The sequence below is a fragment of the Octopus sinensis genome, linkage group LG2, assembly GCF_006345805.1.
Source record: "Octopus sinensis linkage group LG2, ASM634580v1, whole genome shotgun sequence".
Lineage (NCBI taxonomy): Eukaryota > Metazoa > Mollusca > Cephalopoda > Octopoda > Octopodidae > Octopus > Octopus sinensis.
Window position 1 is genome coordinate 83,580,303 of NC_042998.1, and position 15,114 is coordinate 83,595,416.

At 40.5% G+C, this 15,114-nt stretch overlaps 1 protein-coding gene and 1 long non-coding RNA gene across 2 annotated transcripts in view; one reads left to right on the forward strand and one right to left on the reverse strand.

Annotated features, from left to right (window-relative positions):
• LOC115228168 (ankyrin-1) overlaps nucleotides 1–10,587 on the reverse strand; it is a 72,282-nt gene extending 61,695 nt beyond the window's left edge. Inside the window, exon 1 of the mRNA XM_029798815.2 lies at nucleotides 10,192–10,587. Coding sequence (XP_029654675.1) covers nucleotides 10,192–10,247 — 56 coding nt within the window. The 5' untranslated portion in view covers nucleotides 10,248–10,587. The remainder of the gene's footprint in view (nucleotides 1–10,191) is intronic.
• On the forward strand, nucleotides 9,021–10,663 carry LOC118768408. Its single transcript, XR_005004225.1, has 2 exons — nucleotides 9,021–9,471; nucleotides 10,075–10,663. It is a non-coding gene; the product is annotated as an uncharacterized LOC118768408 (long non-coding RNA).
• Nucleotides 10,664–15,114: the final 4,451 nt, after the last annotated feature.

A 15,114-nucleotide genomic window follows, 5' to 3' on the forward strand; every position in this document is an offset into this window, starting at 1 on the left:
TAAGCACTTTAAATTTCTTTTAAAACATTTTATTACATTTAAATTTCCATCTTACAATTAACTAAATTAGCATAGAATAATCGTTTCATATTTTTTTTATAATTAAGATCTAAACTGTTAACATATGAATGTGGCGAAAGAGATAGTTGAATAACTGTAAACCTACTTTTGAGCCACCCTATGTGTGTGTGTGTGTGTCTTATTGTCTCCATACTTTGATATCACGTGATAGTTGTAAGAAATGTCCTTCAGTTCCAATCTTCCATAAAAACATGTCTGGCCATGGGGAAATATTACCTTGCTTGGAGAAAGTAAGGGTTAGCAACAGTAAGGGCATCTAGCAAAGAAAATCTGCCTCAACAAATTCCATCTGACCCATGCAAGCATGGAAAAGTGGACATTAAAACGATGATGACTATGAGGTCTTCTCAATGCTGTTACAGCTTGGAGTGAAGGCATGTGACTTAGTGGTTAGGATATCCAACTCATTATCATAAGATCACAATATCAATTCCTGGCAGCACTTTGTATCCTTGAGCAAGATGTTTTATTTCATGTTGCTCCAGTCCACTCAGCTGGCAAAAATATGTTGTACCTGTAATTCAAAGGGGCCAACCTTGTCATATTTTGTGTCATGCTGAATCTACCTGGGAACTACATCAAAGGTACATCTGTCTGTGGAGAGCTCAGCCACTTGCACATTAATTCCACAAGTAGGTTGTTCCATTGATCAGTCCAACTGAATCCCTTGTCATCATAACTGACAGAGTGCAAGTTTTTTTTTTTGTTTTACAGAGTGGACTTGTCTGCTGTACACTATGTGGACACTCATCTAATCCTCAATCTCATTTTTGAGGTTCTACTTTCCATGTCTTACTCTGCCGTGAACACAGCAAAGTTTTCACCCAGCATTCATCATCCAAGTCTCTTCCATATATACCGGTCTCAAATTTTGGCACAAGGCCAGCAATTTTGGGGGAGGGGTAAGTCAATTACATCGACCCCAGTGCTCGATCGATATTTATTTATTGACCTTGAAAGGATAAAAGACAAAGTCACCCTCGATGGAATTTGAACTCAGTGGATGAAATGCAACAAAGTATGTTAACAATTCTGCCTTTCCTTCTTGTAGTATATATATTGACCAATATTTTTCATCAAAACTATTCTCTAAACTCATTTCTGTTCAATCTTCCATATTGGCTAATGTTACATGCCCAGTGATTCACACACACAACTCTTCTCTCTAGCCTAGACAGATTTTCCCTCATTCAATGCTGCATGCCTCACTACCATACAGCATTACATTCTATACACATGGTTCACACAGTCTATGTTCTGCAGAGAGAGAGAGAGAGAGAGAGAGAGAGAGAAAGAAACCGTTTGTTGCTAACAGCTCTTTAAGCATTTCGCGCCCAGTACAATCACTTTCAGCTCAAATTGTTGTTCAGCACTAGGTTGACTCTGATCCAGCAGGCCTGGAATCAAAAGTGCTGCAACCATGACTATCCCAACTTTTTCTCAGACAATGCATTTAAGAAATGTCTGCTTCAAGATAAGTATGGACTGCTATATCTAGCAAGAGAACAGAGGCTCCTTCATTGGCTCACATTACTAGTTAGATCACCTAGGTAATGGCAAGTAGCAAATGAAATATTTCTGAGAATTTGGACCATGATAGACTTATTAGCACCATAGACTTATCAAAACTATCAATCACCATGACCATCACCACTTTATTGCAGATTCCGGAATGAATGAGTACGAAGCTCTTTAATTCAAACCCTTACCAAGAGCTTTGTTACATACATTTAGTCAATAACACTTCACTATACACACCTCTGTTTATTTAGATGATGTGAACAGGCCCCAAATCCCATGGGAGTAGGTACTTGTACGGAATGACACTGTATCCAATAAACTATGTCACATTTCAAGCAATGAAACCAGAGATAATCATTGACTATTAAAACTCCCCTGTGTGATTATGAGACATTTTAACAGCACAATGGCTTTATACAAGATATTGTTTATCTATATACAAGCCTGACCATAAATACCTGATGTTCCACCTACTGAGCTATGTAGGTAAATGTGGTCAACTATGACTTTCATCTTTCTGGAATTGATAAAATAATGTACTAGTGAAGCACTGGACTTTAATACAGTGTTTCCTATGTGTGAGGAGGAGAGGGAGAAGTGAGGACAGAGAAATTAACATCATTAACTCACCTGAGACTACCCCAAGTTCTATGATACAAACTTCCTGTTTTAACCCTTTTGATACCATATTTCTGTTGAAGATGTTGTGTGTTTCCTTCAATTAATTTTAAATATAATAAAGTTAAGAAAATAACTTTGTTATTATTAAGCTAGTGTTAGGAACATAAATTATGACTAGGGTTTGGTGGAAGATTTTAATTCAGAACTTTTGTAAACAAGACATTTGTACTACAGAGCCAGCTGGGTTGGTATCAAAAAGGGTTAAAGGGATCAAAATAAAACCTTCCATCAAAATTTCATGATTTATGTTCTAAACACCAGCTTAAAAATGACAAAGTTATTTCAATAAATCCTTCAATAATTTCAAAATTAAATGAAACTAAGATAATTATTTCATCAGAAATACTGAAACAAAAGAGTTGCTAAAATTAACAGGGTTTGATGTTTTAAACTTGTCCAAACATCACAGTCAAGAAAGAGCACTCATACAGATCATCATCTTTATGACTTAACACCTGTTTTCCATGTTGGCATGGGTTGGAAAGTTTGACAGGAGCTGGTGAGGCTGAGAGCCATACCAGGCTCCATTGTCTGTTTTGGCATCGTTTCTACAGCTGGATGCCCTTCCTGATGCCAACCACTTTACAAAGTGTACTGGATGCTTTTTATGCAGCACCAGCATTGACTGGGTTACTAAATACCTTGCAAAAGGAAAATAAAAGGGCAAAGACTCCCTCAAATGGGATTGAGGGGTAGTATGGGGGAAGGCTTCGTGCCAGTTGAGAGATTAAAGGTATAGAGGAACAGAGATAGGAATCTTGCAGCAGATACATGAATTCCCCAGTTGGGAGGGAAGGGAGAATGAGTTAGAGTGTAAGATAAAGAGAGGGAAACTATTTACTTTCCACATTAATAAAGTGAAGACAAGGGTGAAGGGCAAACCTTTCATTAATGTTTGAAGGGAGGACTTGGTATTTGTTGATTTGAGAACCACTGCTTCAATAGATACACATTCCTTCTTTGTTCTGAGACTGATTCTCAACTTAGCCATAAAAATCAAGGCTAAGGACTAATTAACCTTCAAGAAGTCCCTTGGGGCATTTTAAACATCTCCCCTGCTAACATGCTGCTACTTCCTACTCAGTAAAGGTCACCTCACCCTCATCTGTTGTATCAACCTGTCCGAGAAGACCTGTTACAAAAGTGAAGAGCACCCTCTTTCCCCTATCAACATGTGCAACAAGGCCCACTACAAAGGTCATGGCTTCTCCTGCTTTTTGATTAAATAATGTTTACTAACATTGGGACAGGACCCCACAACATATAAATGTATATGTATATATATACACACACACATATATATACAAAGTAATCACTCACCATATCGCAGTTCACCTATGGCAATTTATTATTTAAGCTTACTTCAATTCCTCTGTGGTGTTGTTTTGCATTTATAATAAAATAAATACATACAAATTATAAAAACAACAGTCAAAAAATATACAGTACTGTTTCTACTTTGCGGACTTTCGCCTATCATGTTTCTGGACATCAGTGGTCCCGAGACCAAAGCCTCTACCACGATTTTTAAGAAATGTGGTGGAAAACTAGCTCAGGAAGGCAGGGACGCTACTCCCTAAGACCCCTTTCATAGCCCCCCACCACCTACGCTACTCCCTGAGATCCCTTTTGGAGCTCCCCTACCTACGCTACTCCCTGAGACCCCTTTTGGAGCCCCTCTACCTATACGACGCCCTGAGACCATTTTTGGAGCCCCTCTACATACGCTACTTCCTGAGACTCTTTTCAGAGCCCACCCTACCTATGCTATTTTCTGAGACCCCTTTCGGAGCCCCTCTACCAACACTACTGAGAACCCTTTCAGATTCCCCCTCCCCCACCTAGAACTGATAAATCTGATATCACTCCAATGCTCACTAAAATTCAGATCAGCCGGATCCAGGCCAAATATTCTACCTGTTTTCTATTCAAACCAGCTAGATCAAGCCTCTCACACCTGCCCTACAATGTCCTAAAAATAAGCAATAAGATTATGAAAATCTCAAAGCTACACAGTAATGTTTGATTAATTCAAAACAATAGGAATAAATAAACCATATATTTGACAAAGTAATCTGAAAGCTAAAGGGTTAATCCTTTATCTTACACACACACACATATACACACATATACTCTAAAGGTGGTGGTGGTGGTGAGGCCACATAATGTTCCTCTTCCTGAAATCAAGAGTAAATGTGGGAATCTAGATTTCATGAAATCTTGTAATCTTTCTCTAAACCAGCTGTGCTGTTATTTGCCTTCTAAATGAATCATTCTACAGTTTCATACATGTTTCGCAACAATTCCTTATAAAGACTTCCTAATACAAGTGGTTTACAAAGATAGACCAGCTAGAAACCTTTCAAACCACCTTCTTACAATTTTTAAAATAAGACATACTGAACAACATAGTCCATTTCAGTTGGTGGTATGAAAATGATCAGGTTAGTCACAACTTTAATACCTTTGATCATAGGTATTCTCAATCAGGGTTGACCTGGGGTTAAATAACAACAACAGCTAAGTTCATGTACAACCAACCAATTAATACCATCTTTTTAAGGTCCACTCATGCTTGCATGTGTCAGATGGAGTTTATTGAGGCAGATTTTCTATGACCAGAATGCCTTTCCTGTTGCTAACCGTCTCTCATTTCCAAGCAAGGTAATATTTCCCCTTCACCAGACATGTTTTCATAGAAGATTAGAAATGAATGATATTTCTTACAGGATAGTGACAGTGAAACTGAATTACAACTGCCAACTGATATCAAGACAGACATACATATATATGGTGTATGTGTGTGTGTAAGACAAGATTCTTTCAGTTTCTGTCTACCTAATCAACTCACAAGGTCATGCTTGGCGCAGGACTATAGTAAAAGAAATTTGCCCAAGATGCTGCGCAGTAGGACTGAACTCAAAACTACATGACAAGGAAGCAAATTTCTTAACTACATGGCTACATCTTCACCTATGTACAATGCAAAGTAGTCTATGAAACAGCAATAATTGGCAGGAATAAGTTACATGCTGAGAACAAGAATTAAGAAAATATTGTTAGTTTAACCAGTTTAAATAAATACGGTAATGAAAGGGTTAACCCTTTCGTTACTGTATTTATTTTGAGATGCTCTGTGTTTCTTTCAATTAATTTTAAATATAACAAAGAATTTAGTAAAATAACTTCATTCAGCTAGTGTTAGGAACATAAATTGCGACTAAGGTTTGGTGGAAGATTTTAATTCAAAACTTATGGAAACAAAACATTTGTACTACAGAGCTAGAGGTGGTTTCAGCTGGGTTAGTATCGATAGGGATAAATCTACTTAGAACAGGCAATTATTCTTATGAAAATGTGAATGGCCATTTTTGTTACAAGATGGAAAAATCAGATAAGGATAGGATGATTGTTTGAGAAGATTTGCAACAATAGATTCTGAAATGATGAATTAATGACAGGTCAAACGAAGATACTAAACAGATCAGACTATTTCCGGGAATCAAAGATTGGATTTAAAGTCTGTGAAGTGTCTACAAAAGAAAGAAATCTCTTTGGTTTATTTATCAGCATGATTTGTTATTTTTAACTACAGCTATTTTATAAACAGTTTCAATGTTTATCTTAAATGGATAAGCATTGTTAGCTGTTTAGTTGCATGTCATTTGTAAACTAAGATGTATCTAATGAATCTTTAGTGGTATCTTGGTAAATTTACAGCTTTCCTGAGTTAACCCGCCAGCATTTAAACTGGTCACATCCAACCCAAATATTCTACCTGTTTTATGTTCAAACCAGCCAGATCAGTCTTCTCACATCTATCCAAAAATGTAACTGTGTAATTCTAAAAATAAAGTATCACATCATCATCGTTTAACATCTACTTTCCATGCTGGCATGGGTTGGAAAGTTTGACTGAAAACTGGTAAGCTAGGGGGGCTGCACCAGGTTCCAGTCTGATTTCGCAAAGTTTTTACAGCTGGACGCCCTTCCTAATGCCAACCACTCCAAGAGTGTAGTGGGTGCTTTTTATGTATCACTGGTACAGGTGCCATTAACCTGACACTGGCATCGGCCACAACTATGGTCTCACTTGGTTTGACAGGTCAACACAAATGTTATATTTGAACCTGAATAGCATAGGTTTCTGCCAAGTAACTTAAATGGATTCAAATTGCTCTAAACATCAGCAAAGATCTAAGCATACATTCTGAAAACAGGCCTTTTTATTTTTTTTCCTTTCTTTCTCTGTTAGAAGGCACAAGCACTTACACACACATGTACACACATGACAGGAACTTCTGCCTACAAAATGACAAGATTTCAGTCAGCCCAAGGCTATAACAGAACACACTTGCCCAAGGTGCCATGCAATGGGTCTGAACCCGAAACCATGTGGCTGGGAAGCAAGCTTCCTAACCACACAGCTATGCTTGTGCTTAACTAGTATTTTATTTTTGTCTTCTTGTGTGTTAGTATGAGGGTGATTATCACAAGCAAGATGTTGAACTTACTCAAAATCAAGAGACTAACAACACCAGTAGACTGTTATGGAGAAAGATGTGGACAAGGTGCAGCAAAATAGCCTCCTTATATTTCATGTTTGTCAACTTCTAAAATGTGGGAGGTGTTTGTTTGTTCTTTTGTTTTTTTTGGCAGCACCCTGTATAAAGGGTAACATGGGGTAGAGAGAGAGAGAGAGAGAGCAAGGAACAAAGCCAAATTATTCTACAAGCTAAATTCCATTAATTTGAAGTTGTTATGAGGGGAAAAAAACACTTAATCATTCAAACATGTTTAATTCTGAAAAAGCTTAATGAATATTCAATTTCAGTGATTAAATTACATACACACACACACACTCAATGATAAATACACACAACACCAACACACACAAACACATATAATGGTGACTCTGGTCGATTTTGACATAGGAGTGTTTGAAGAAAAGGATTTTTAAAAAAAGGGATTAAAAATAAAAAAACCTGAATCTATTTGCAATGGATGCATGAACATAATTTGGGCCCCTGTATGACTATTAAGTCACAATGGGGACAATGATGGTTTTGATTTTGTTTAGGATTGAACAAATATGGCTGTTGACGGCCAATTCTCTTAATTTTCTGTTTCTTCAACTAAAGTTGTTAAATTGCATCATAACACATTTTATATCACTGAAATTGATCTAGGAAATAACTTCTCCAAATTTAGCTGTAAGGATTTTAATGATTGTTTCAACTTATCCTTATACCTAATGATGAGTCTTCCTTTACAATAGAATTTTACCACTTGTTGGCCATACATCATTTCAACATCTAAGCTCCTTACTGGCCTGAGTTGGACCACACACTTACACCTCACACATTTACATTCACCAAAGAGTTTTATGAAATGGTAAAAATTCAATAACACAATCAATTCATCTTTTTTTTTTTTCTAAATAAACATTTGACTCTATGCTACGTATGTTGAGCCATTTGTTCTGTAAATGTTATAGTCATTAATCCATTAACTGCCAAATTTTTTATTCATATTTTTTGGGCTTTGCCAGGTGTCTTCTGAGTTAAAATATATAGTGTTTAAATTTTCTTTATATGTGAAAGAAACTGATAGAATAAGTATCAGGCTTAAAAAGTTTGTACTGGGGTCAATTCATTCTAAAATCCATCAAGGCAGTGCCCCAGCATGGCCACAGTCTAATGACAAACAAATAAAAGCTAAAACCACCATTTCATGTCCCTGTTCCATGCTGTCATCATTTGAATGGTTTGACAAAATCTCAAGATTGCATCGTACTTCAATAGTTTCTACAGCTGGATACCATTTCTAATACCAGTCTCTTTACACCATGTACTGGGTGCTTCTTTTCATGCCACCAGCACCAGTGAAATCACAATGCAACTAGCAAGACCATGAACCCCAAGGGAGGTGGCTTTATGCAAGGAGATGAAGGGTTAAAGTATGAAAGAAGGGGCCAGAGAAGAAGAGGTTTCCTGCTGTGGAGGAGTGACATTACTACTCATATTTTAGAAGAAAGGGTGGGTGGGGTGATCAAGGTGGAGCTAGAAAAAGATAAAGATAGTAGTGATAAGCTGAGTGTCTACCTCATTTTCTCCTATTGGCAACTCCCCACAGCTTGTTTGCCACTTCAAAACCCCACTCTGGCCCATCCCTGCAGGTCACTTTCAGGACGTGACTTCACTGTCATCTCTGTCTCTCTTTCTTGTGCAGCTGTTCCTCACATCTTCCACCCTTATAACATAGAATAACTCTGGATCCTTCTCTCCACAACTCACCTCATCACCTTACAACTCCATCCTTCCTCTGTTCCCTGCAATACTCCCTCCCTCAAACGTGTCTACTCTGTTACTCTCCACAACTACCCTCTCACAACTATAAATCTATTCCTCTCACATTACATTATCTTATCTCATCACCGTGCCTAGAATTATTGCAGCCTCTTTTTCCTATTCTCTTTCAGCTATAGGGAAAACTTTACTCTCTTCGTCTTGCAAAACAACCAGCCTCACTTGCGCAGGTGCCAAGCAAAAAGCACCCTGTAAGCTATGTAAAGTGGCTGGCATCTGGAAGGCCATCCAGCTGCTGAAACCAGGCATTGGAGCATAGCGGTCCTTTGATTCGTTGGATAAGCTCACCAACCTATGGCAGCATGGAAGATGATCTTCCATACATACATACAGACATGCGTGTATGCACCCACACTCACAAACACACCGCAATGTCCAGTCCTTATTGCAGTGTGCTGGCTTGTGTACGTTAATGCTACTGAGAGCTACATACTGGCGGAATGCAAGCTCCAGGTAGGACCACGCATGCTGAAAGGACAAAGGATAGAGGCTAGACTAATATGGACCACTTCTTCTTAGAGATAAAAATGGGATTGCATAGGGCCAACACCCCCATCTAGAAATAGAGGTAGTTAACGAAACATTGATGACAATTAAAAACCACAAAAAAAAAAAATAGGAGAGGAAGGCCTTTCCTAAGAGAAATGAGGTGTAGCATAATCTGAAAGGAAGCTACAGGACCGACTCCCGTTCTGACCACCAGTAGAAAATCCCAAAATTAACCAACAAGGGAAGCGGAAGGAAATAACTAGGAATGGGATCTTGAGACAGAGCTGAAAGAGCGGGGATCCAATTAGGCAGAAGAAAAGACAGCCCAGAGGTGAGAACAAGTTATCCTTAGCGTATGTTTTATAGGGAGTGAAAGACTTAAGTAGTAATACAAACATATATACAAATAAATGCATGCCCATACATTATAGACATATATGTATAGAGATATACATACATATGTACCTCATATAATGAAACAAGTATATTATACATATGCTGTGTGTGTGTGTGTGTACGTATATTTACATATGGATATATATTATACACATACACACACACATAAACACATATGCATGCATACATTTACACCTGCACATACGTAACAGTTGATTTTTACAAGGTAAACGTTGACAATAACTTCGAAGTCCCGGTTTATTAACCGTCGGCAGATTGTCTGCTAAGTGTTAGTTAGACAACCGAAACTTCGCAGTCACAGTCGACCTTTCCTTTATAAAAAATTAATGAACACGGTACTCAACTAAAAAGGCACCGAGTAATTTCCCAATTTAATGTTCATCTGTTTTTATATCTAACTTTACACAAAAACAAAGAGTACATATATATATTTAGCTGATACAGTACATACAAACATACATATAACGTGATAACATAATAGAACTAAAATTGATTTTCGTCTTTGTTTTGCTCGCAGAGAAATACATAACATTCTTCCAGCGAAGTGGTAAATATGCAATCTCGATATTGGACATGCATGACAACAATATCAACATCCAAACAGTAAAACATTTATATATAAATCTATACACACCTATTCCTGTTTTCATCTTCAACATCAGGCGATGACGATGTTCCAGCTTCGCTCATGTTTGATTGTTTATAAATTTTTCGCAAATATTTTTAGGGGTGGAATTGAACAAAACAAAATAACAAATAACAATCTAAGCTGCCTTCTTTTGGTAAACCTCACCAGTTTTACCGCAAGTTTTCTTTGTTAAATAAATGATTCCGTCTCTTGTTCGGCCAGCAATTTCTGTATTTATATCCGATCGGATGAGAAGATGTTAATGTGATGGTTGTATGAATTAAACACGCACTGACTAGTAAGAAGGAGTAGCAACAAAGCTAGCAATATACATTTCAACCGTCACTCCACACCCTCCTCTTCCTCCGCCTCCTCTTTATTGTTGCTCTTCGCATGGGACACGCGGCGCCCCCTGGTGTCTTCCTACAACACTAACTAAACAACCGCGCCGTTATTTATTTAAATCATTTTAAAGTTATTTTAAAGTTTTTTTTCTTCTTATTTTGTTAATTGTCTGTAATTGTCAAGTTGTTATTGATGCTGTAATTGTTATTTGTCGGTGTTGTTAGTATGTGCTTTACTCTTATGTCGTCTTTAATCTCGTATTTTGTGTAGTGGAGTGCAACGATAACCCAATATTTTGATCACTACGAACGGAATAAAATATACTACACACACACACACACATACATATACATATATATATATACCGTTCGTAGAAGTAATTGGAGAGACTAAACTTGGGTGTGTATACATTTTGGTAAATTTTCAGATTTGCAGCATATTAGGAGGTCAGGGTACTTGATTCCACGCAAAAAATCTGATTTTTGCGGGGTGAAAATTGTGCGGGTGTTAACCTGAAATCTGAAAATTTACCGTAGTATCTAAAGTATTAAGCTGATGCAAAAATATTTGCAGTTTTTCTTATTTTAAACACACGCGTTTATTTTGGGAAACTACGTTTATACCACGATGAAGCTGAAGTTTCAGTATAGTAATTTATTCTATCTTTCTTGCTTTATTTTTGTTTATTTCGGTAGTTTCTGTCATTTTATTATTATTATTGTTATTATTATTATTATTATTATTATTATTATTATTATTATTATTACTATTATTATATTGGGGTAGCTTTGTGATTTGGCAGCTCGCTTTGCAACCCCTTGCTTCTGAGTTCAATCCCGCTACGTGACACTGTGGTATGAGGGCACTGTAATGCGGGGAACAAAATACGGTTCACCTACCTCTCGTTGTTGGTTGTCCGGCTCTGTTAAGTCTAAACACGTACCATTCCCATCTTACCTAACGTTAGCAGCTACTAGTACCAATCGCTCGCTCGTTCACCACCACTGCCCCAGGCCGAAAGAGTACGATCCTAGTCTTGTTCCCCTCACTTCATCTCTCGCCCTTCCTGTTCCGCTGGGGCTTCTCGGCCGTTGACGCTACAGCCCTTTCCTTCTGGTTCATCTCATCCCCACACACTGGCCTGATCTCAAAGATCACCTCTTCACTTCACTCCGTGTTGAGATCTGCTATCCACTCGGTTGGATGCCTCGCGCACTATGATCTCCGCAGGAATGGATCCTAGTTCTCTTCCCCTTCTCCACCTTCGTCGTCCGACGAAGCGACAATTCTGCGAACATCCAAGATGTGACGCGGCATTCCATCCACAGAAACGTTATTTTTGGAATTAACAGCCGTTACTGTTCCTCTGTTCTACTGAGATGTGCAGTGTATCTTCAGGGTCTTAACCCAGACTTCATCCCCTACCTACACTAAGATAGGCTCTCTCTCTCTCTCTCTCTCTCTCTCTCTCTCTCTCTCTCTCTCTCTTTCTCTCTCTCTCTCTCTCTCTCTCTCTCTCTCTCTCTCTCTCTCTCTTTCTCTCTCTCTTCCGCAGGGCATTTTGATGGTTTACTCAGATGCCACCATTCATATCTGAATATCACTCTGTGTGGAACGGACTCTTTGGCCTGTCCTGGTCGGAGCAACATATTGTACCAGAATACCACTTCTAGTGTCCCGTCTTCACCATGGTGCCTTTCCACGATATCATTTCCACTCGGCCTGCATGCTGCTCTGAAGAAGCGGTGCACATTCTACTTATCAAGCATCTCTTTCAGTATCTTCGAACGAAATGCAGTGCCGTTGTCCATCAGCAATTCATCCACAGGGCCCCGCGCCACGAAATCTAATTCAGGATACGTGCAATCTCATCTGCAGTGCCTGTCTTCATTTCCATCCATATGGCCAATCGACCCGGTCCAGTCGATCATCGAGAGATACGTCCCCTGCCGGTAGTGTGTCACATCCACTGCCAATCGTCTCCAGTTGTGCTCTACCGAGATGTTTCCCTGCTCGTGCACACCCGGAGCAGGGTCGATGGATTGACACCTATTATAGTTCCCGACCACTTTTTGAATGTTCTGTCTAATAACGTAGGAGTCAACCCTTCTGGCAAGATACAGGGTTCTATCTACGCTCATATGATGCATGGCATGCACTCTCCTTAGTTCCGAGTCACTTAGCCGACACACTACAACTATCCCATTTCGAATCTCTCGGCTCCGCCAACCAGATATTTTTCACCCTGGTTGGAATATCTGCCTTGTTCCTTTCTGAAGGCATAAAGACTACGCTCAGCTTCAAACCAAATTCGGCAGCTAGCTCTCCTAGAACCCTAGGCGGCGCTTTACTAATCTCTCTGCATCCCCTTTGGTTCAAACCCTCTTTTCATCGGTGAACACGGTAGCCGAATCGGTTCGGATTTCGGTGGAATGCAGCCCCCATTTCAGGGCCAGATTCACTCCCTTCAGCACTCCGTCCAACTCAGCCACGTTGATATGGTTGTAATCATCTGCTTTTCGAAGCTACTTCGACGCCTCCGATTTCTAGAACAACCCCTATCGCTATGCAGCTAGCTCCGCACCATACGGTCCCATTCTCCAGTTTGGGCACGTACCAGTTTCCTCTTACTGGGTTTTCTGATCTTGCCCTCTTTAGGATCTCCTGCATCATCACCACCGTTTCCTCTCCCACTTTGTTCCGTCTGCTCGATGTTCGTAGCCACCCTACGATTGGATAGTGACCCACTGCTCTCCCACACATCGAGAATAGTTCTCGCCTGTTGACGCTGGTACCCAGCTCCGGGATCTCATTCTCCCTCCGAAACACCAATACACCTGTTTTTTTTTTCTTCTTTGAAGCTTGAACCTCAGTGCAGTTCTTCCACCCATTGGCTCCGGTTGCTTCGCAGTCAGCCCGAACTTCTTTAGATGATTTACAATCTCTGCGGCAGACACTACAGTCTCGTCTACCAAGATGTTGTATGTTGTCTATATAGGAATTGGTGGCCTTTTAAATCTTGTCCACCATCCCCAGGATAGATTTGAGCACTGTCACCATGATCTTTGGCGCAGAATTTAGCTCGTAATCCAGCCTAGTAAAACAGTATGTCTAGCCCTTGTATCGCACCACCCGAAAATCTTTGTCCTCGGTCGGTGGTGTAAGCCGCACAATCCCCCACGGAGCTCTTCCCCCTTTCATGTTGCAGACTCACAGAGCATGATGCCCCTGCACCACCAAACGAAACCACGTTTCCACTGACACTGATACCTCCAAGGCGGTTGATTGCGTTCACCACGTCAATTCCGTCTATCACATGGTCGATCACAATCGCCTGAAACCTCAGCGTTGTGCCCCGCACTGCTATCTCCACTTCACTGCTACCCTTACATCCAGTTTCGTTGCCGTCGACCGCCCGAACACTACTTGTCCGCCCCACTTTTTTTTGTTACCCTCGGGGTCACGAGAGACGTCATACAGTCCGTATCCACGAGGGCTTTGAACGCCTTTCCCCCAACCAAAACTTTAGTGGGGGAGGTTTCAGAAGCAGAAACTTTCTTGTGGCCTTTTCCTTGGCTGCAGTTTCGAGCGATATGCCCAGTCTGCCTGTACCGGTAGCAAACAGGTCCAGGCTTTGTCTCCTCGCAGTCCCTTGTCATGTGCGGTCCCTAACACTTGAAACACCGGCCCATGAACGGTCTCTATCGCTCCACGGCAGTTTTCTCTCCTCATTCTTTACTGATCGTCGCATTCCGTCGCAGGATTCCCCAACTGTCATTGCCAGTGCCTTCTGCCCGATGTTTTGAGTCGCCATTTGTCGTCGGGAAAACCATTTGCAAAAGCCAATCTTGCCACCTTCTCTAGGCCCTCTCCGGTAAAACCAGATAGCATGACCAGTCTCCGAACCTCTGCAGCATACTTTTCGTCTGTTCCCTGCGCACCTGACCGTTCCCAGCTTAACAAACGCGACGTACATTCCTTCCGTATTGGCTTCTTTGAAGCACTGCTCGATCTTCGCCGAGTTCAGTTGGTCTTCCTCATCCACCTCGAAGTTCAGCGCCAACGCGCTTCCCTTCAGATACATGGCCATGAGACCTGCTACATCGCTGATGACTTGTAGTCTGGCCACCACCATGATCTTACGGATCCAGGCGATCACATCTCGTTTGCTACAGAAAGGTCTGACCGCATCGTTGCCGATTCTTATCTTCGCTGTCATCTCCTGGAAGAGGACAACAACAGAAAAATATATTCATATACGAGAGCCGAAATAGCTTGTGGTATGAGGGAACTGTACTGCGGGGATAGAATATGATTCACCTACCTCTCGTTGACAGCTGTCTAACTGTGTTAAGTTCAAACACGTGCTCTTCCCGTCTCACCTAGCGTTAGCAGCTGGTCCACTCGCGTCCGTTCACCACCTCTACCCCAACTCGAAATAGCACAACTCTAGTCTTGCTTCTTTCACTTTCTCTCTCGCCCTTCCTGTTCCGGTGGAGCCCTTCGGCCGTTGACGTCACAGCCCTTTCCTTCCGCTTCATCTCATCCCCACAGACATCCTAAGCAAGTGTCTTCTTTAGTCCT